The following is a 21,936-nucleotide window of genomic DNA, read 5'->3' as shown; positions in this document are numbered from 1 at the left end:
TGGTGAACATTCTGTTTAGCCCATCAATCGGATTTTTAAAAACTATAAAAACTGTACCTGAACTTTTCTACCAGTGTGACCTTATTCCTTTGCAAATAACAATATTCGTACACTAAATTTATGCATTTGAACTTGTAATATTGCTCTAAATGTCGGTTTTTGATTTAAAAAACTGAGTGTACTACAGTTTCTCATTAGACTGAATTGGATTTGTGGGCAGAGCATAGACAGGGCAATTTTCCCCTTACCCTAAAAGTTTGCTTCTATAGTTTTAGCACTGGAGCTATGAGGCTAATGTAGCCAGCAGGTAACAGGTTTACCCTGCCCCCAGTTAGCATGATGCTAACTGCATGCCTCAAGACATTTGAGGTTGTTCAGTGATCTCTAATAGACTCTAATACACTTGATTATGTGGTTTCTGATGCTGTTATCCATAAACATGGGCTAAAATATGTCAGCATAGCTAGAAACTGTTACAGTCACCTTCATTCCTGAATGTTGTTCATTTTTATAGACAACACTGTCATAAATTATAATATACAGGCTAATGTAACTAACAAGCAGTGCAAGCTTGTACCCCAACAATTAAGGAATAGGAAGCCAACTTCACTAACACATTTAAGGCACATTTTAGCACCATGCTAATTGGTGGGGTATAAGCTTCCTTTACTTGTTAGCTACATTAGCCTCGTAGCTCCCCTGCTGAAATTAAAGAAGCAAACGTCAGACACCAAACACATCTTGGCTGAGCGACGGTATTTGGGTTAAGGGGCGACACTGGGGTAGATGTGATTATTTTGCAGAACTATCGCTTTAAAGACCAACATCATTACACGAACATGCATCAGTTTGCAGGTATGTTTGATCAGACTGTGAGTGCAGTACAGTTATATTCTGGGCTGTATGTATGGAGGAATGAATGTAATGGTGTATTCAAAGCTCGGTGCAAAGCTGTGCTGGAGGTCACGAGACAGACGTGAAACACACACTCACTCCAGCTTTCACGCTTAGAATGAACTCACACTGACAACGGAATCCTCTTAATATATATGTGTCTGTGTATATATACACACCCACACAGGGTGAGAGAAAAGCCACCCAAATACCTGCAAGAAGGTTGATGTATCTCGATCCACTGATGTATCAAAATTCCTCCATATTTAAATGTTTAAGATGTAAACAGAGTCATTCAGAGTGGTTTAGTGTGAAACGCTCAGTCAGAATTGTTCACAGTGGTGGTGATAGGAACCAGACGTCCACCTCTAGAAGCTCACAGAAAGTTACTACATGAAATTAATGGCTCATCTGCTGCTGCACAGTTTGTGTTGGTCATCCTCTAGTCCTTCATCAGTGGTCACAGGACGCTGCCCACAGGACGCTGTTGGCTGGATATTTTTGGTTGGTGGACTATTCTCAGTCCAGCAGTGACACTGAGGTGTTTAAAAACTCCAGCAGCACTGCTGTGTCTGATCCACTCAGACCAGCGCAACACACACTAACACACCACATCAGTGTTACTGCAGTGCTGAGAATGATCCACCACCCAAATATCACCTGCTCTGTGAGGGTTCATGGGGGTCCAGACCACTGAAGAACAGGGTAAAAGGGGGCTAACAAAGTATCAGAGAAACAGATGGACTACAGTCTGTAACTGGAGAACTACAAAGTGCACCTATATAGTAAGTGGAGCTGATAAAATGGACAATGAGCATAGAAACAAGGAGGTGGTCATAATGTTATGCCTGATCGGTGTAAATGTGTGGGGGGTGAACAGTGTGAACGCACTGAAAATGTATTATTTTATATGTTCTTCTCAGAAAAATTGAAAATGGCTCCCACAGAACTGAACACCACACAAGGGTTAAACTCCATTCATGGTGGAAGGATACATGCAGGGTGCTGTGAGGCAAAATAGTCCCCAAAGAAAACTTATTATTCCAGATTTTCCACTATTTTCCATCATCAACATTCCATATAAACTCAGAAGACTCGTGTAGGTTCACTGGTGGTTCTGGATAGTAAATAAAATGTCTATATTTGTGTTGTAGTCATGGCGACCCCTGGTTCCTATCACCATCACTGTAAAGACATCTGAACCATTTCACACCAAACCACTCTGAATCACTCTGATTACGTCTCAGAGCAGAAATGACTTCAGATATCTGGGTGGTGCCTGATGTTCATCTCTCTCTCTGTGTAATACAGGATTCTGTTGGACCTCAAAAAGCTTCCAGAAGGTTCCACTGACCAACTAAGGAAACTGAGTCTGGAAGCTTTTTTTTCCTGAAGGTCCTTCAATCATTAGAGTTCCACACAGCACTGTTCCATCATCAGCCGAACTCCACACCCACTCAGATGTGTACTGTTACTATGGAAACGACAGGCGGTCTCCATAGCAACCACATCACAGCAAGGCTAAGACCTCACTCACACACATCTGCAGCAAACACATGCAGAAAAGAGAAAGAGAGGAGGAGAGAAAAAGAATGAGTGAGAGAAAGAAAGAAAGAAAGAAAGAAAGAAAGAAAGGATGAACGAATGATGGAAAATACAAACATACAAAAAAGGAAAGAAGAGGAAAATGGGGAGAGAAAATATGAGAGAGATGAAATGAAGAAGGCCTGGAACAGAGAATAAGGGGAGGAGAACAAAACAGAGAGCATGATGAAAGAAAGAAAGAAAGAAAGAAAGAAAGAAAGAAGAAAGGAAACAAAAGAATAAACCGTGTGGGGAGATCACCTGCTGTTGTCATGGTCAAGGCACGGAGTTGACCGGCTACAAGCAGAACACAACACAGCGTCACACACAGCAGAGAGAGAGAGAGAGAGAGGGAGAGAGGGAAAGAGAAAGAGAGAGAGAAAGGGGGATGACACCACAAAAGAGGAAGAGAGGAAACAGCAGCTTTGAATGATGGTCTGCTTTGGCTGTGTGTAAAGTCATGGTGGCTGTAGCTAATGCTAATGTGCAAATGCTAATGTTAGCTGTTAGCAGCTTTAAGAAGCTGGAAAAGCAGAATTTCAAATCATATCAGTAACAACTGCCTGAGAATATCTGATATCTGCTGCAGTGAGAGGGAGCGTCCTGTAGGGGGAGCTCCTCCCACAGCCAGTCTGTAGGCTAACGTTCTCTTATAGCTGTTGCTCCAGCGGGCAGTGCGGTACGGTTACTACCCAGAGCTGTCCGTGCCCTGCTAGAGGACCTGTACACATTCTCCCATCACACAGTGGGTGGGGTTCTCTGTTGGAGGGGATGGGGGTCACACGATTTCCAACCCAATGCTAGCGTTTACGCTAAACAACAGCAGCGACAGAAGCATCCAGTCCTGTGCGAGTGCATTTCACCAATCCGTGGTCTGCACTATTTGTAGCTCCACCCACACATCCAGGTTTGGTACACTTGGTACCACAATGATACCTAAACTATGGATGTAAGTTTTCTTTGATATAAGCTTCATAACATAAGCAGGGTGCCGGTCACTGTACAGTAGGAATGATAACACAGTTATTAACTGTACCACACTATCACTGCTGTACTACACTGCCCCCTGTGGACAAACGCCTCAGTTACACTGCAGCCTGCTGTTCTGTGTGGGCCTGTGGTGCTATATATTGATGCATTTGATTGGAATAGAATATATATTATTCCAATTCTAATTGGGTGTGTTTGTATCTACTTACACTATGCATGTCCAAAAGTATCCAGACACCTCTTCTAATTAGCGTATTGGACTATTTAACCAAAACCCTTTAGCCATCTGACCCAGATGTTAGACTGAAGGCACAGCTGTGTGATCTCTATCTAGAACAGCAGCCTTTCAATGCAGCACCATCATAGGATGCTTTCTTTTCCAAATTGTCCAAACTCCTGGACTGATGTACTCCTCCTACAGTGATGTGGGATATGCTGGAGTGATAGAGCTCCATCCGGTACCTTTGGGATGAGTTGGAGTGATCCAGAACTGACCATCCAACATCAGTACCTGACCTCACTAATGCTCAATCAAATCCTCACAGCAACGTTCCAACATCTGGTGTGAGGAAGAGTAGAGGCTGCAGCAAAGGGGGTCAAACTCACATTTAACTACCCTCATTTCAGTAGAAACACTGGATCAGCTGGTGTTTCAGTGTCTGGACAAGATTGGACATACAGTGTGTGTGTGTGTGTGTGTGTGTGTGTGTGTGTGTGGCTGACCCAGAGTGCAGCAGTGTACTGGTCAGTACGACATTATCCAGGTGCTCTGCTCCCCAACTCAGCCGATACGAGTCTTTCTCACTCTCTTTGGCGAGAGCAGAAACCTGCCAACAGACACACAGCACACTCAGCACTCAGCACACAATCTAAACACTATTAAACACGGCAGGTACTGAAATTTGCAAATACTAAACCCAAAAGCTGCTAAACTCTACAGCAAAATAAACCCTACAGCTCCTGAACCCTTTAACTAATGAACCTCACAGCAGCTGAGCTATACAGCTACTAAACCCTACAGCTACTGAACCCTACAACTCCTGAACCTTACAGCAACTGAGCTATACAGCTACTAAACCCTACAGCTACTGAACCCTACAACTACTGAACCTTACAGCAGCTGAGCTATACCGCTACTAAAACCTACAGCTACTGAACCCTACAACTCCTGAACCTTACAGCAGCTGAGCTATACCGCTACTAAAACCTACAGCTACTGAATCCTACAACTCCTGAACCTTACAGCAGCTGAGCTATACAGCAACTAAACCTTACAGCAACTAAACCCTACAGCTACTGAACCCTCCAACTACTAAACCTTAAAACTATGAATCCCAACAGCTACTGAAAATTAACAAATACTAAACCCTAAAGCTGCTAAGCTCTACAGCAACTAAACCTTACAGCTACTGAACCCTTTAACTAATAAACCCTACAGCAACTGAGCCATACAGCTACTAAACCCTACAGCTACTGAACCCTTCAACTACTAAACCTTACAACTATTAATCCCAACAGCTACTGAACCCTAAAGCTAATAAGCTATATGTTAAACTGTACAGCTACTAAACCCTACAACGATTAAACCCTACAGCTACTGAACCATACAGCTACTAAACGCTACAATGATTAAAACCTACAGCTACAAAACTCTACAACTATACCCTACAGCTACTGAACCCTACAATGACTTAAGCCTACAGTTACTGAACCCTACAATGACTTAACCCTACATCTATTAAACCCTACAGCTACTTGACCCTACAATTACTGAACTCTGCAGCTACTAAACCCTACAGCCACTAAACCCTACAATGATCAAACCCTACAGCTACTAAACCCAACAGCTACTAAATCCTACAACTACTGAACCCAACAGCTACGAAACCCTACAGCTGCTGAACACTTTGGTCATTGTGTGTTTTACCTGATGGCTGGTTATCATGTCCTCAATCAGCACTCCCTCTCTCGAGTAAGCCAGATGGGGTGGAGTCTGATGGACTCTACAGGCAAGAAATGATCAGAGATATTAGCAATGCATATTATAGGTGTATATTATGACTACAACCATTGGTCAACAATGGCCAACATGTCGTGAACAAAAGTGCTCTATAATGTTCATATGATCCACAGTCAATCTGACAGACTGTAATACACTACAGGAAGTGTAGGGGGCGATATGGCTTCTACTGTTTTATTTAAAAAGCGCTCTATAATGTTCATATGATCCACACAGTCATTCTGACAGACTGTAGTACACTACATGAAGTATAGGGGGCGATAAGGCTTTGCTGTACAATGAAAGAAGAACGCTCTTATTGTACAGGTGAATATTTGAATGATAGCAACAGCAAAGAAAGAAGAACCAAAGAAGAATAGTTAAATTAATGGATTAATCAAGTAACTTGTGAGACTGTACCTGTCCAAGTTGTGGCTGAAGTAGCTCACGCCGTCCAGGTATTGTCCAGTTAGAGAGTCGTCTCCTAGTTCTCTCAAATCCTCCGCTCTGAGATACTCACCACCATCACCGGTCATAGTGTCCTCTCCTAAACACACAGACACATTAATTATCACATAACTCTGAGTATTTGTAATGTGGGTTAACCTGGGTTAATGGTCAAACCGTCATTAGTGATTTCCACACGTAACATTCAGAGGGACTCTCCAATCTTCTCCAGGTGTTTGAGTCTGTCTCCATTATCATGCACAGCACACAGGTTTTGTTTAGAGCAGGTGTGCCAGACTGGGAAACGTTTGGGTCCCAGCTCTGCAGAGATTAGTGCTTTCCTTAAGTGAATGTTCTGAATTCAATTACTGAATATCTTATTAATTAGCTAATGAACTGAATCAGGTGCATATAATAAAGCAGAACACTAAAACCTGCACTGCTTTTGTCCCTGAAATTTACAGCCACTAAAGTCACTGAAGTTACTGAAGTTAAGTTTTCATGTAACTTTCAACTGTGGGACCATTCAGCTACTGAACCCTACAACTACTGGACCCTACAGCTACTGAACTCTACAACTGCTGGACCCTATAGCTACTGAACTCTACAACGACTGGACCCTACAGCTACTGAAACCTTGAAGGACTGAACCCTACAACTGCTGAACCCTACAGTTACTGAATTCTACAGCTAGTGAACCCTACAACAACTGGACCCTACAACTGCTGAACTCTACAACTACTAAACCCTGCAGTTACTGAATCCTACAGATACTAACACTGTACAACTAACAAATGCTACAGGTACTGAACCTTTACGTTACTGAACCCTACAACTACTGAACCCTTAAGTTACTGGACCCTACAGCTACTGAACCCTATAGCTATTGAACCTTTAAGTTACTGAAACCTTCAACTACTGAACCATTAAGTTATTAAAACCTTCAGCTACTGAACCTTTTAACTACTGAACTCTACAACAACTGAACCTTTAAGTTACTGAAACCTTCAACTACTGTTAAGTTATTAAAACCTTCAGCTATTGAACCCTTTAACTATTGAACTCTACATGACTGAAACTTTCAAGTACTGAACCCTACAGCTACTGAACCTTCAGGTTACCGAAACCTTACAGCTACTGAACCCTACAGCTACTGCACCTTTAAGTTACTGAAACCTTCAACTACTGAACCTTCAGGTTACTGAACCCTTACAGCTACTGAACACTACAACTACTGAACCCTACAGCTACTGAACTTTTAAGTTACTGAACCCTTCAACTACTGAACCCTTAAGTAATAAAAACCTTCAGCTACTGAACCCTTCAACTACTGAACCCTAGAACTACTGAAGCTTTTGAGTACTGAACCCTACAGCTACTGACCCTTCAACTACTGAACACTACAACTACTGAAAACTACACTACTGGACCCTACAGCTACTGAACCCTATAGCTACTAAATTGTACAATCATCGAACCCCACAGCTAATGAAACTTACAGCTACTGAACCCTACTATTACTAGATCCTACATCTACTGAACTCAACAGCTACTAAACCCAAAAGCTACTGAACCCTATAGAGCAGAACCCAAAAGCAACTGGGCCCTCCAGCTATTGACCCTTACAGATACCAAACCCTACACGTTCTGAACCCTATAGCACTGACCCCAATAGCTACTAAACCCCACAGCTATTTACCCCTACAGCTACTGAATCTTTTTGTGGTCAGATGAGACTAAAATTTAGCATTTTGGTCTAAAGGCAAAGTGTTATGTTTGGCACAAAACAAATACAGCCCAACAACCTGTTGGCACCACTCCTACCATAAAGCATGGTGGTAGCATCAAAAACAAACTTTAGTTGTTGAGTTACTTTTCAGTATGAGACACTTCCAGCAGGACAAAGACCAAAAGGACAGGGCAAAAACTACAAAGGAATGGCTTTTAAAAAAATTGTGTTCTAGAATGGCCAAGTTAAAAGCTGTAATTCCTGCTAGAGGACAGTAAACTAAGTATTGGCTGTGTGTGGGTGGGATAAATACTTAAAAGTCTTACACTGTGGCACTGTTGCAAAATCAGTGTTCTTTCATTTTTTTTTTTTTGTATTTTCATAAGTGTTTTGACTATCATATTTATAAAGTGAAGAGAAAACATTTTCACTTCTGGATGTGTAACTGTTGGAAACTGTAGGGGGTGAATACTTTCTGCATTCTTAGCGTTAGTAATGCAGGCAGAACAACGACACTCAACACCATCAGTTATCAGCTTAACTGAACCACATTTTCACTTCAAAAAAAGTCACTGAAGTCATTACTCCATGCTGTTAATGTCAACATCATCATCAGCCCATCAATTTTTATTTACCCAGAATTCCTCTGATCTCCACAGAGACTTCAGCTAAAGGTTCCTCCACCTGCTGTAGAGCTGCAGAGCAATTTAACTACATTACCCACAAACCTCAGCAGGGCTGCAGTAAGTATCCACTGTCTCAAATACTAACATGAGCTAATATACAAAGTAGGTGTTTCTAATAAAGTGGCCAGTTAGGGTAAGTACAAGGTGGGCGTTTCTAATAAAGTGGCCAGTTCATGGAAGTACAAGGTGTTTCTAATAAAGTGGCCAGTTAGTGGAAGTACAAGGTAGGTGTTTCTAATGAAGTGGCCAGTTAGTGGAAGTACAAGGTGAGCGTTCCTAATAAAATGGCCAATTAATGGAAGTACAAGGTGGATGTTTCTAATAAAGTGGCCAGTTCATGGAAGTACAAGGTAGGTGTTTCTAGTATAGTGGCCTGTTAGTTGAAGTACAAGGTAGATGTCTCTAATAAAGTGGCCAGGTAGTGGAAGTACAAGGTGAGGGTTCCTAATAAAGTGGCCACTGAGAGGAAGTACAAGGTGGGTGTTTCTAATAAAATGGCCAGTTAGGGGAAGTACCAGGTGGGTGTTTCTAATCAAGTGGCCAGTTGGTGGAAGTACAAGTTAATTGTAGTAATCAGTTATAAATAAATGTCTGTAATTCATTTGAGCAGACACTCACCTTCCTCATCAGAAACATCCAGAACCTCAGTCATCGTCTCTGGTACGTTCAGTTTGTGCTTTTCTGTCACCGTCTGTAAGAACATCAGGAAAAACTTCAGGAACACCAGAAAACTGCTTTATGTCCATTTCTTCAGTTCTAAACTGACCTTCATGTGCTGTCAGATTTTTAAAAAATTGAGTTTCAAACTCGTAATTTGGCTTTCAGAGTTTCTAATGAGCTCCTGAGAACCTTCCATCATGGAGAACATGTTCGAGCTTCTGCTGGAAGCTTATTCTTTATTTTTAAAGGCAGCTCACTTTAAGTAGCCAATGATTAGGCCACAGATGTTTACTGCTGGTTGTCTTATGTACGTTGGGCTATTCATCTTTATAATGAGAGAATCGATGAAGAGAGAATTCAGGAACACCAAAACAGACCAGGTTAGCTAACTAGCTAATATTAGCGCAAATAGACTCAGCTGTAAAAGCTCCTCAAAGAAACTTTACAACCATTTTTTCCCATCATGCTGACATAACTATCAACATTACAGCAAACACAAGGTAATCTAGCATCACTGCTACTGAGAGCTGATTGGTTAGCATTATTGCTACTGAGTGCTGATTGGTTAGCATTACTCCTACTGAGCGCTGATTGGTTAGCATTATTGCTACTGAGTGCTGATTGGTTAGCATTACTGCTACTGAGTGCTGACTGGTTAGCATTACTCCTACTGAGTGCTGATTGGTTAGCGTCACTGCTACTGAGTGCTGATTGGTTAGCATTATTGCTACTGAGCGCTGACTGGTTAGCATTACTGCTACTGAGTGCTGATTGGTTAGCATTACTGCTACTGAGCACTGATTGGTTAGCATTACTGCTACTGAGCGCTGATTGGTTGGCATTACTGCTACTGAGCGCTGATTGGTTAGCATTAGTGCGAGTGAGTGCTGATTGGTTAGCATTACTGCTACTGAGTGCTGTTTGGTTGGCATTATTGCTACTGAGCGCTGATTGGTTGGTCATTACTGCTACTTAGTGCTGATTGGTTAGCATTACTGCTACTGAGCGCTGATTGGTTGGCATTACTGCTACTGAGTGCTGATTGGTTGGCATTACTGCTACTGAGCGCTGACTGGTTAGCATTACTGCTATTGAGTGCTGATTGGTTAGCATTACTGCTATTGAGTGCTGATTGGTTAGCATTACTGCTATTGAGAGCTGATTGGTTAGCATTTCTGCTTCTGAGTGCTGACTGGTTAGCATTTCTGCTGCTGAGTGCTGATTGGTTCTCTGATAAAAGTAACTCACGGTGGTAGTGGTGATGATCTCCTCTGTGACGACCTTCAGCGTGTCCACCACGGAGATGTAGCCCAGACGCTTTGCGATGGACAGAGCGGTGTTTCCATTCTGAAACATGGACGAGTCGGTATATAAGCACCTGTTAAAGTGTGTGTATGTGTTTGAGTTTGTGTGGTTCTCACCATGGTAACAGCGTTAGGCTTCGCCCCGTGCTGGAGCAGAACGTTGATGATGTGAGTGTTTCCCTGCTGAGCTGCTTGGTGTAGAGGAGTGTAGCCGTTCTGCACAGAGCAAACACGAAGAACAACATCAGACCATGTCAAACCCTCATCAACTAATCGGCCACTCAATCAGTGAGCAGCTTAAACAGGAAGTGGGCCCTCACTCTGGTCTTGGCGTTGACGCTCGCACCGTGTTGCAGAAGAAAGTTGACCATCTTTACGTTTCCATAGTGACAAGCCACAATAAGGGGGGTGTAACCCAACTGCATGTAGAAGGAAGGAACAGAGAGAGAGAGTAGGGGGGGAGAGAGAGAGATCTGGGTTAAATCAGGAAGATCTCTCAACTTACTGTGAACCAATCAAATTATCTTCTCTCTATTGTTTTACATTCTCATACTGAAGGACAATGAGCTGTCTGAACTCTATACTCTTTACACCAGGGGGCAGTGCAGAGCTGCATGTGATGTTTTGATTAGAGGTTCTAATTTGTTTAGTCCAGTGAAGGAAACCAGAGTACCACACACCATCCAAAGACTACTGCGGTCATCTAAAGACTACGAATCACCATCTAAAGGCTACCACACACCATCTATAGACTACTGCATGCCATCTACAGACTACTGCAGCAGTCTAAAGACTACCACACACCATCTAAAAACTACCACACACCATCTAAAGACTACTGCAGCCATCTAACAACTACCACACACCATCTAAAGACTCCTGCACACCATCTAAAGATTCCTGGACACCATCTAAAGACTACTGCACACCATCTAAAGACTACCACACACCATCTAAAGACTACTGCACACCATCTAAAGACTACTACACACTATCTAAAGACTACTGCACACTAACTAAAGACTACGGCAACCATCTAAAGACTACCACATACCATCTAAAGATTACTGCAGCCATCTAAAGACTACCACATACCATTTAAAGATTACTGCAGCCGTCTAAAGACTACCAAACACCATCTAAAGACTACTACACACTATCTAAAGACTACTGCACACTAACTAAAGACTACGGCAACCATCTAAAGACTACCACATACCATCTAAAGATTACTGCAGCCATCTAAAGACTACCACATACCATTTAAAGATTACTGCAGCCGTCTAAAGACTACCAAACACCATCTAAAGACTACTGAAGCAGTCTAAAGACTACCACACACCATCTAAAGGCTACCACACACCACCTAAAGACTACTGCAGCCATCTAAAGGCTACTGCACACCATCTAAAAGCTGTCACACACTATCTAAAGACTACTGCACACCATCTTAAGGCTGCAGTAGTCTTTAGATGGTGTGCATTGATCAGCATTGTGTTTTTAAAATTTTCAAGACGTGGGATTGGCTGTCTTTCATGGCAGAAATTTAAAAATACAAAATGCACACAGGTTTGTATTCTGGGTTTAATTTAATTCAGTAGATCATTATTTTTTTTCTCATTTTTGGATGCTGTGTTTCGTTCCTGATGCGCCTGGTGTGTGGCAGCCTTATGTGGAACTTTCTCCAACAGATAACTGAAAATGAGGAATGCAACCCTCAGCCTCTTTAGAATATTCTTCAAATAGAACCTAAGAAATTGAAATGTCCATCCTTAAACCTTATGTGAAATTTATGAAGCTCATGTGTTTCTGTTTTTTGGTTCTGACCTTCGTCTGGTGGTCTAAGTTAGCACCGTGTTTAACCAGAACTTCAGCCACGTTCACTCTGTCCTCCTGAGCGGAGAGGTGGAGAGGAGTCAGTCCATTCTGAGAGAGAGGGAGAGAGAGAGAGAGAGAGAGAGAGAAAGAGAGGGAGGAGGTGTTTATAGTTAATTATACAACAGTTATTTCCGGCCATGCAAGCTGATTGGTTGAGAAGCGTTCTAACCGCTGCTTGTTAAGGAACTATAATTTAAATATAATTAAACGCCGCGTTCACGACCCAGTTTATTTATTTCTTACTTTATTTATTTCACTGTTGTATTAAAGCAATAGAACACTCGAGGAGTGTGTTATCGCGTATAACATCACGGCTGTGATGATCTACAGCGACCAAATCACAGCCGTGATGTTATTCCGCGATAACACACTCCCTCTCGGGTTCTACTGCTTAAATGTACAGTAGTCAGTACTGTCTAATTATAAAATGGACCTTTATGTAGAACATCATGACGCATGATTGTTGACGTGAAGTCATCTGCCTTCTGAAGATCATATGATGCCCTAAATGTAACTAAAGCCCAGCAGTGAGGAGCTGAACTTGACCCTCCTCTGCTGTCACTGCAGACTGGCAGGGTCGCCTACAGAGCAGCGCTGGTAGCTGTTAATGAAGTGATGCTCTTTTTATTTGAGGGTCCCATTTCAGAGGGAAGATTTCAACCACTACCCCTTGTGACCCAGTTAACTCAAGGTGACACTCGAAAAAAACAAATAAATAAGAAATGGGACTGAGCCTTAGTATCATGTGCTCTCCGGGACTTTAACTCTGCCCCCTGCTGGTTAGTTCTGAAGATGTGCAGAGATGAGTTGTGGAACCAAAGAGGGAATAAATATTTCCAATTTTAATGTGCTTCACTTTTTTAACTAATAAAGCTCCAGTTTGCTGCTATTTTTACGCTGCTACAAATAACCCTGTATGTGTGTCTGTATGTACCTTGGTGGTAGCGTTAGAATTAGCGCCCTTCTCCAGCAGCAGTGTGGCCATCTGCGAGTGACCCTCCTGAGCAGCCAGGTGCAAAGGGGTCACGCCCTGCAGGGTCACTGAGCCAGGCTCTGCCCCCTTCTGCAGCAGAGCCAGTACGGTCTGTGGCTGATTCTTCCTCACAGCGATGTGCAGAGGGGTGTAACCGTTCTAAACACAACACACAACATTAATCGTTCTACAGCGAGAAAACAGAACCCGCTATATTAATGATTTTCCCAGCAGCTACATTCACCACACGCTTTCTCTGCAGCTAATGAGGTTAGCATGTCACCAAACCAAAGATTTCCACTCATTATGTTTACATTTACACATTGTGAAGATGTTCTTATCCAGAGAGATTTAATCCTGTTGCAGATGGAGGTGAATGTAGCATTAGGAGTCTAGCCAAAGGACCCTTGGTGTAGTGTGGTGTTCTTGCCAGGTGGGGAATAGAACCCTATGCAATTAGACTTGTGCTAACATTGGCCTGCAAGTTTCTTTCACAGATGATTTTTTTTTTCATTAAAACTCTGCATTTTCAAGTAAATCCAAAAAATAAACAAACATTTATCAAATGTAGCAATGGCTGTTTTTTCCCCAAATAATTTCTATTAATTCTATTGGTCCATTCATCATGAAATTTTAATGTGTTACAAAGGGCAGCTTGCATTTTCAAATTCTGCAACAATATGGCCAAAAGTATGTGGTCACACTGACTTTATGACTGTAGAGCTCAGTGACTGTATATCCTACGGTGCCGCCATAGGATCCCACAAGTCAAGTTGTGAGAATTCTGCCCTGCTAGATCTGCCCCGGCCAAGTGTAAGTGCTATTATTAAGAAATGGAAGCATCTAGGAGCAAAAACAGCTCAGTCACGAAGTGCAGACCATGCAAACTCACAGAGCAAGGCTGCTGAGTGCTGAAGTGTGTAGTGTGTAAAAATTGTCTATGCTCTGTTAAATCACTCACTACAGAGTTCCAAACTACCTCTAAAAGCAACATCAGCATAAGAACTGTGCGTCAGGAGCTTCATGAAATGGGTTTCTATGGCCGAGCAGCCAACACAAGCCTAAGATCACTATGTGCAATGCCAAGTGTCGGCTGGAGTGGTGTAAAGTGCCGCCACTGGACTCTGGAGCAGTGGAAACGTTTTCTGGAGTGATGAATCATCTTCACTATCTGGAAGTCTGCTGGATGAATCTGGGTTTGTGGATGCCAGGAGAACGATAACTACTGGAATGCATAGTGCAATAGTAGAGTTTGGTGGAGGAGGGATGATGGGCTGGGGCTGTTTTTCAGGGTTTAGACGCCTCAGTTCCAGTGAAGGGTGATGTTGATGCTACAGCACAAAAACATTTTACACAATTATATGCTTCCAGCTTTGTGTCAGCAGTTTGGGGAAGACCCTGTCCTGTTCCAGCATGACTGAGCCCCTGGGCACAAAGCAGCTCCATAAAGACATGGTTTGACTACTTTGTTGTGGAGGAACTCCAGTGGCCTGCACAGAGCCCTGACCTCAACCCCACTGAACACCTTTGGGATGAACTGGAGCGTCGACTGTGAGCCAGGCCCTCTCAACCAACATCAGTGTCTGACCACAAATGCTGGACACAAATTCCCACAGACACACTCCAAAATCTTGTGGAAAGCTTCCCAGAACAGTGGAGGCTGTTACAGCTGCAAAGGGGGGGCAACTCCGTAGTAATGCCCATGATTTTGGAGTGGGTCGTCCAACAAGCTCATATAGGTGTCATACAGGTGTCCACATACTTTTGGCCACATAGTGTATAAAACTGACATCTCCTAATTTTTTACTGTAAAGTTTTGAACGTGGTGTTAGAGGTGCGCTACCTTGGCCGTGGTGTGAGGAGAGGCATCTTTCTCCAACAGCAGCAGCGCCACCTGCTGGTTATCATAGTGAGCGGCAACATGCAGAGGAGTGAGACCATTCTGAAAAAAAAGAGAGGGATGAAGATGAATAGAGAACTGAAAAAACAACTCAGTAAGAATCATTTAGTTGCTTAAAAGTATTCCTTTATTTAAAAAGACCTAGAACTGACTGTACCAGCTGCTCACTTACACAAGCAGAACATCTGAGTTTGCCTTCTTTTACTGTGTTTGTTTGCGTATGAAGCGTTTTTCACACTCCGACTTAATAAAGTGACACTTTTAGTGACAAAAGATGGTTCCTTCAAGGGTTCTTAAGTAAAGGCTATGGTTCTATTTAGAACCATGAGTCCTATATAGAACCATTTCATGCAATCTCAGGATCTTCGTCAAAACGTTTGTTGAATGAGGCCCCAGTGGTTCTATGTAGACACTCAAAGAACCATGTGCATGCTTAAATGCCTCTCTCCACAGTGAAATGGTTCTTCACACTGATGGAGAATGTGTTGTATATGGTTCTATATAGCACCAAAAAGGGTTCTGCTATTTTTACAAGCTTGACAGCTTAACAATCAAAGAGCCTTTTTGATGCTATACAGAACCATATTCAACACATTTTTTATCAAGCTGAAGAACCATTTCACCATGTAAAGAAACATTTAAGCATGCTCATGGTTCCAGATAGCACCATTATCCTTACTAAAGAACCATGTCTTTAAGAGTGTAGTGATCAGGCTAGTACAGCTATTTAGACAGTAGTACAGGGGAGAGAATGATGTACAGTAAGATACTGGTTCTGACGTTCTTTAGTCACAGACACAAGCATGTTTAGCCCCTTAAATGGTCAGGGCCGACCAGCAGGCCTAAAATTTTATTACACACTTCTATAATCTACGGATAACTCAGGCAGTTTGCATTGGAGTCCCTGTAGTTACTAAGAAATAAGCCTTAGTATGTGATGAGACTAAGATTTAAGGGGTTAAACTCTGCTGAATGAAGCATCACATTGCAAAAACTTCAGGATGTCTACATTTAAGATTCAAGACAACTTTGTTTGGTAACTCTGAGTGACCAACAGCAATAGAAACGCAAGAGCATTAGAAAATATACTGAAAAGGTTGAGACAAAATGTACAAAAACTACACACTGTACATTTATTATTGATACGGGACGGCAGGGAGGCGTACCCAAGTGCAAAGATGAAAAACCATGAGAAACGTTGTTAAATAAATGTATTGATTTATTACTTTCTTTTCTTTTTCTTTTCATTTAAATAACCACCTGGGCTGCGTACCAGACCGGTCACCCCTCTACAAAGGTGTGACAACGGGCTGCTGTTTGCCACAGCCTTAAGTAGAGGACTCTACATGTGTGTCAGGTTGGGCCTAATCAGCCCAAGGGCTTCTGGGAATTGGAGTTCCCTGAAGTTATGGCACTTCGCCGCTGCAGGCTGGGCACCTTGCCGCCATCGCCCTCTGCTGGCGGTCGGTGGCACAAGCTGGACCCTTACTATTATACCATTTAAATTCTATGTCAGCAGCTCCCAGCAGATTAAAAACATGTTAATATTACTGACTGAAACTTCTTAGTACCATTTTGGAAGTTATAAAACATTAGAGGAAGCGTCATCCAGCGCTCTTTTCTCCACCTCATCCCAAAAAGGCAGCGTTCTTAACAGCATTGTTTGTTGGAGCATTAGCAATGATGTGGCAGGGCTCTCCGTTGATTACAATGAGAGTGTTTGGTTTTGTTGTTGATGCTTGCTTTTAAGACAAGATGTCATTCACACTTATAATAAACCTGTGCCTCATCTGTGGCTGTTACACAGCTGGTTGTCTTTGCCAGGTTCGCTAAGGGGGACCAATTCCATATTAATGCCTATGGATTTAGAATGCGATGTCGTAAAAGCTCCTGTGGGTGTAATGTGTAGGTGTCCCAATACTTTTGTCCATATAGTGTATATGGTATTTTACTGGGATGAACTCATGGGAGGTGACGCCCCCAGCATGAACATCCAAACAGCTCCTCCTTTTCTGAATCATATACAAAATTCACTCCTGTGAGAAAATGTAAAAGCAACTCTCCTACGCTACGTTTACACAGCAGGTAAAAGTGGCCCTGAATTTCTTTTTTTTTGGCTGTTCCCAATATCTTTTAAATGTGATCTGTATCATCAGTCTGAACAGATCAGCTCCTAAACTGACCCGCATGCGCAGAAGAACAAACCTTCACGCTGCTTCACAGCTCATCCAGAGGTAACCAATCATGACCGCCAATAAACGCCAGTCACTCCCGGAGGATCAGCTTCATCTCCACCAGCATCACAGGAGCCATCATGAAGCTTCATTGACTGACAGTTGGGCTCATCACCCAGAATGTGTTCAAGCTAGCCGTAAAAAGGGCGCAGTCACTTTTTTGGTTCGTGCCCTCAGATTCTTTAAACTTTGCTTTCAGACTTTTAACTGTTCTTTGACTCTACAGCCTCGTTTTCCTACGGCCGCGTTCGGACATTTCGGACATCAAAATCTTTTCAAACACAGAGCGGTTTAGAGTCTCTTCTATTTTTTTGCAACAGATGGCAGATTCAGTGTGTTTTTGCTGTTCACACAGATCAGATTTGGGCCACTTTCACCTGCTGAGTGAACATAGCCCATAACTGCATCTGTTCACATATCAGCCCTCCTAGAAATGTCCCAGGAACTGTACTGAGTCTCTTGCTGAGTGATGGCCAGTGATGTCAGTGTCACTAGGATTTCAATTCCAGCTTCTATTATTATTGAATTCCTGCTTAAATGTGCATGTTTGAAGGGGGTTAGGTCAATTCATCTACCTATGTAGATGACAGACAGGTACATATAAATAAATAAGTAAATATTTGTGTTTTGTACCTTCCCGGCCTCGTCAGGCAGGGCTCGGCGCTGCAGCAGAAGTTTGGCCACCTCCAAGCTTCCATACTTAGCAGCAACATGGAGAGGAGTGAAGCCTTTCTGTGGATCCGAAAAACAACATACACACTTACAGTATCACACACAATGTAATACACAACACAGTAACACATTCATCACATTAGCACTGCGGGTAGAGTTACTGTATACCAGAAGGTCTTAACAGGAAAGGCAGTAAACTCCGCAGAGCGGTGGTGGTTGTGGTACCTTGGTAGCGAGTGAGTGCGAGGCTCCAGCCTCCAGCAGTACAGCGGCGGTGTGAATCTGTCCCTCTCTGGCGGCGATGTGTAGTGGTGTATATCCGTTAGTGGTGGCGGCGTCTGGGTCAGCCATGTGCTGCAGGAGCAGCTGAACTATCTCGCTCTGACCGAGCCGGGAGGCGATGTGGAGCGGCGTCTGATCCTCCTACACATACAGAGGAGCAGTGGTTGTGACTGATTGACTGAAAGATCTTTGCGCCTATAGAGGTGGAGGAAGTGGTTTCTGTATGTGTGAGGGTATCTCACCCTGGCCGTGGCGTCCACTCGAGCTCCATTCCTCAGCAAACATCGAACAACCTCCATCTGCCCCGCCCTCGCAGACATGTGGAGGGCCGTCTCACCTCGCTACCCAGATAGGTAAACACACACATGGAATTCATGAGCAGTTCAAAATACAATAAAAACTGTATTGGAAAGAACAACAACGAGGTACAAAACGAGGTAGTGATGAGGTACTGATGAAGGTCTCAAGAGGTAGTGATGAAATACTGAAGAAGTAGTGAAGAGATACTGATGAAGGTGTGATGAGGTAGTGATGAGGTTATGAGGCAGGGATGAGGTACTGATGAAGTGATGAGGAGGTACTAATAGGCATCTAATGAGACATTGATGAAATACTGATGAGGTGCTGAGAAGTTACTAATGAGGTAGTAATGAGGTACTGAGAAGGTACTAATGAGGTTCTTATGAGGTAGTGATGAGGTACTGATGAGGTACTGAGAAGTACAGATAAAGTGAGGATGTACGAATAGGGATCTTATGAGACAGTGATGAGGTACTGATGAGGTACCGATGAGGTACTGAGAAGGTACTAATAAGATTCTTATGAGATAGTGATGAGGTCCTGCAAAGGTACTAATGAGGTTTTTATGAGGTAGTGATGAGGTAATGATGAGGTACTGATGAAGTGCAGAGGAGGTACTAATGAGGTGCAGATGAAGCACTGAGGAGGTACTAATCTTATGAGGTAGTGATGAGGTACTGACGAGGTGCTGGTGAGGTTATTATGAGAACACTTACAATGTTGCAGACATCTGGTGAAGCTCCATTCTGCAGTAATAGCAGCACAATGTTGAGGTGACCCATAAATGCTGCCACGTGAATTGGAGTGAGACCAGACTGAGGGAGCAAATAAGCACGATAGAGAGACAGAAATATGATCATGTAACTGCATTCTATGCTTTACCTATGTGATGGTCTTAATTTGTTAATGATCAAGTATAAAGAATGTTAAGGTTACAGGTAAAGGGTTGAAGATTGCAGGTGAGGGTTAAAGGTTACAGGTAAGGGCAGGTAAGTTGTTAAAGGTAACCCTAACCCTGGATATAACGTCAAAGGCTGGAGGTGTTGTTATTCAGAGAAGGGTCAGGGTTCAGACGTTACCTCAGTGATGGCCTGGATGGAGGCTCCATATTTCACCAGCAGCTCCATCACCTTCACTCTGTTCTTCTTACAGGCAATGTGTAGTGGAGTGAAACCATTCTGAGACACAAACACAGTCAGTAGACGGTCAGAAAATAGCCTTCTTATAACCTCTATGTCTAGCAGATCTTACTGATGTTAAAGCAAATATGAGTGACCAAGCGAGAACCAGCTGTTTCCAATAGATCTCAGAAGTCATGTTGTCATTCTGTAGTTGGTGTGATGCTGATATTAGGAACTCTGAATCTAAGCTGATTTTCGTCTGTGGGGAAAATCACAACGTTCTCATAAACTGCTGCTATTTCGCTCTGTGGCAAAAATGTTACAAAGCTGGCACCTTTTGCCCTGTGTATATATTTTCTCCAAACGTCGCCCAGATCCTCTGAATTGTGAGGTTGTTAAGGAGCCGGAATATGAATGTTGATACATCCAGTCTCAAACTCCAGTGCACTGAGATGACATCATATAAAAGTGAGTCTTCTAGTAAACTTTAACACTGTTATACACCAACATCAGCTGCTCAGACTGCAGCCATATTGAGCCAAGCGTCTTGCTGGAGACCCTTTCTGAGAATCTGGTGATGTTTCGCTTATACCTGTTCACTTGTTCACATGCGACTGATGTGTGACTCTTATTTCAAAAATGTCGTTTGTTACACAAACTGAATAAAAATACGTTTTTGGTTTTGTTGAGCCTGAACGAAGTAACTACCAGCCTGCTGAAGTTTTGGTCAGTCTTATGATGTCAGTTCAGCGTGCAGCAGTGTTAGCTTGAAGCAATGGTGATATTTTGACTCTTTAAAGGCCAATTTTCAAGAACACTGTTCATTTTTATCATAACGATAAACAGGTTAGCTTCTAATAAGGGTATGACAGTGATTCTAGAATGACAACAACAGCGGTCTCCGGTGTTCAGGTGATTTTTTGCTTCACTGTTTGTGTTACCAGTGCTCGTGCATTGGGATTGGCTCTCTTGTCCAGCAGCAGTTTGGTGACCCTGTAGTGGCCGCAGTGGGCGGCAACATGAAGGGCAGTCAGGTAGTCCAGAGTGACATCATCAACGGGTGCCTTGTGCTGCAGCAGGTGTTTCACACACTCCACATGGTCACCCTGAGCGGACATGTGCAGCGGGGACAATCCATTCTGGCCACACATACGCAAAGAAGATATAAACAAAACATTAGTGTGGAGCAGCTCTACTGTTCATCATCATCATCATCATCATTATTATCATGGCTTGGGGAGCAAAGAGTGCTGAAAATACCAACTGAAATAAACTGCTCAGATATTCTTTTAATGTCTTCATGCTGTTAGGTTTCAACTCCTGCGTGACTGTATTACTGACTACAAATTAAAGACCAGTATTGGTCATTTTGATTATGAGATTTTGGCTCTTTTCCTCTATTGGGTTTGAGGTAGGTGGGAATGTTGGAAGACATTGTCGTCAAGTGATCCCATAAACCCATCAGATTTAGGGCAGATGTTTTTGCTCAGCATCTCATTTCCAAATCTTGTTCTGCAAAATCCAGTGAGCGAGTTAGCATTTTAAATACACAGCTAACTATGGTGTAATTACAGTAATTCACAGCTTTAACAAAAACAAAAAAGCCTTGGCTGCCGTTTCTACTTCATGTCACAAATATTTTGAATTTCTTGCAAATCTTTGGGGTTCTTTGGGTTGCAAATCTTTAGTTATTTTGGGTTGCAAAGTTTTGGGTTTCTATGGGTCACAAATCTTTGGAAATTCTTGCAAATATTTGGGGTTCTTTGGGTCACAAATCTTTCAAATTTCTGGTAAATCTTTGGGTCTCTTTGGGTTGCAAATCTTACGTTTCTTACAGGATTCATTACAGTACAGTGTGAATTTCCCTGTGTGTTAGTGTGTGTGTTAGTGTGTTTGTGTACCTTGGTTCTGGCAAGTATTGGAGCTCCTCTCTCCAACAGGAGCTCCACTGCTGGGTCATGACCACTCCGCGCTGCACAGTGTAGAGGAGTCAGTCCATCCTGTTCAAAACAAATACAATTTTCACTCACAGCTTATTATCACCATCACAGACATGTTTATATCCTTCTGTATGCACACTTACATTCAGCTTCACATTCAGAATGAGCACTTCTGTGCATTGGCAGCAGGAGGCGCTACAACTCTCACTCTGGATTTAGACAGTGGCCTGTATCTCTGACTCACATCCTACAATTACCGCTGATTAATTATAGGAGTGTGGCTAAACTGCTTTAGGCTGAATGGCTGTATAAGGTGTCAGACTCTGGTCTGTGATTGGCTCAA

General features: G+C 42.7%; 1 protein-coding gene across 1 annotated transcript in view; it reads right to left on the bottom strand.

The window, feature by feature from the left end:
- Positions 1-21,936, bottom strand: part of ank2a (ankyrin 2a, neuronal) — a 103,588-nt gene that overhangs the window by 41,060 nt on the left and 40,592 nt on the right. The window contains exons 11-28 of the mRNA XM_036583686.1: positions 21,555-21,653; positions 20,595-20,792; positions 19,612-19,710; positions 19,249-19,347; positions 18,475-18,573; positions 18,176-18,373; positions 17,912-18,010; positions 14,988-15,086; positions 13,106-13,303; positions 12,121-12,219; positions 10,614-10,712; positions 10,411-10,509; positions 10,238-10,336; positions 8,948-9,020; positions 5,888-6,014; positions 5,396-5,471; positions 4,192-4,295; positions 2,740-2,775 (exon numbers count right to left, since the gene is read on the bottom strand). Coding sequence (XP_036439579.1) covers positions 2,740-2,775; positions 4,192-4,295; positions 5,396-5,471; positions 5,888-6,014; positions 8,948-9,020; positions 10,238-10,336; positions 10,411-10,509; positions 10,614-10,712; positions 12,121-12,219; positions 13,106-13,303; positions 14,988-15,086; positions 17,912-18,010; positions 18,176-18,373; positions 18,475-18,573; positions 19,249-19,347; positions 19,612-19,710; positions 20,595-20,792; positions 21,555-21,653 — 2,000 coding nt within the window. The remainder of the gene's footprint in view (positions 1-2,739; positions 2,776-4,191; positions 4,296-5,395; positions 5,472-5,887; positions 6,015-8,947; positions 9,021-10,237; positions 10,337-10,410; positions 10,510-10,613; positions 10,713-12,120; positions 12,220-13,105; positions 13,304-14,987; positions 15,087-17,911; positions 18,011-18,175; positions 18,374-18,474; positions 18,574-19,248; positions 19,348-19,611; positions 19,711-20,594; positions 20,793-21,554; positions 21,654-21,936) is intronic.

Source organism: Colossoma macropomum, unplaced genomic scaffold, assembly GCF_904425465.1.
Source record: "Colossoma macropomum unplaced genomic scaffold, Colossoma_macropomum, whole genome shotgun sequence".
Classification (NCBI taxonomy): domain Eukaryota; kingdom Metazoa; phylum Chordata; class Actinopteri; order Characiformes; family Serrasalmidae; genus Colossoma; species Colossoma macropomum.
The sequence above is the reverse complement of the archived record's forward strand: the minus strand, read 5'-3'. Positions and strand labels throughout refer to the sequence as shown.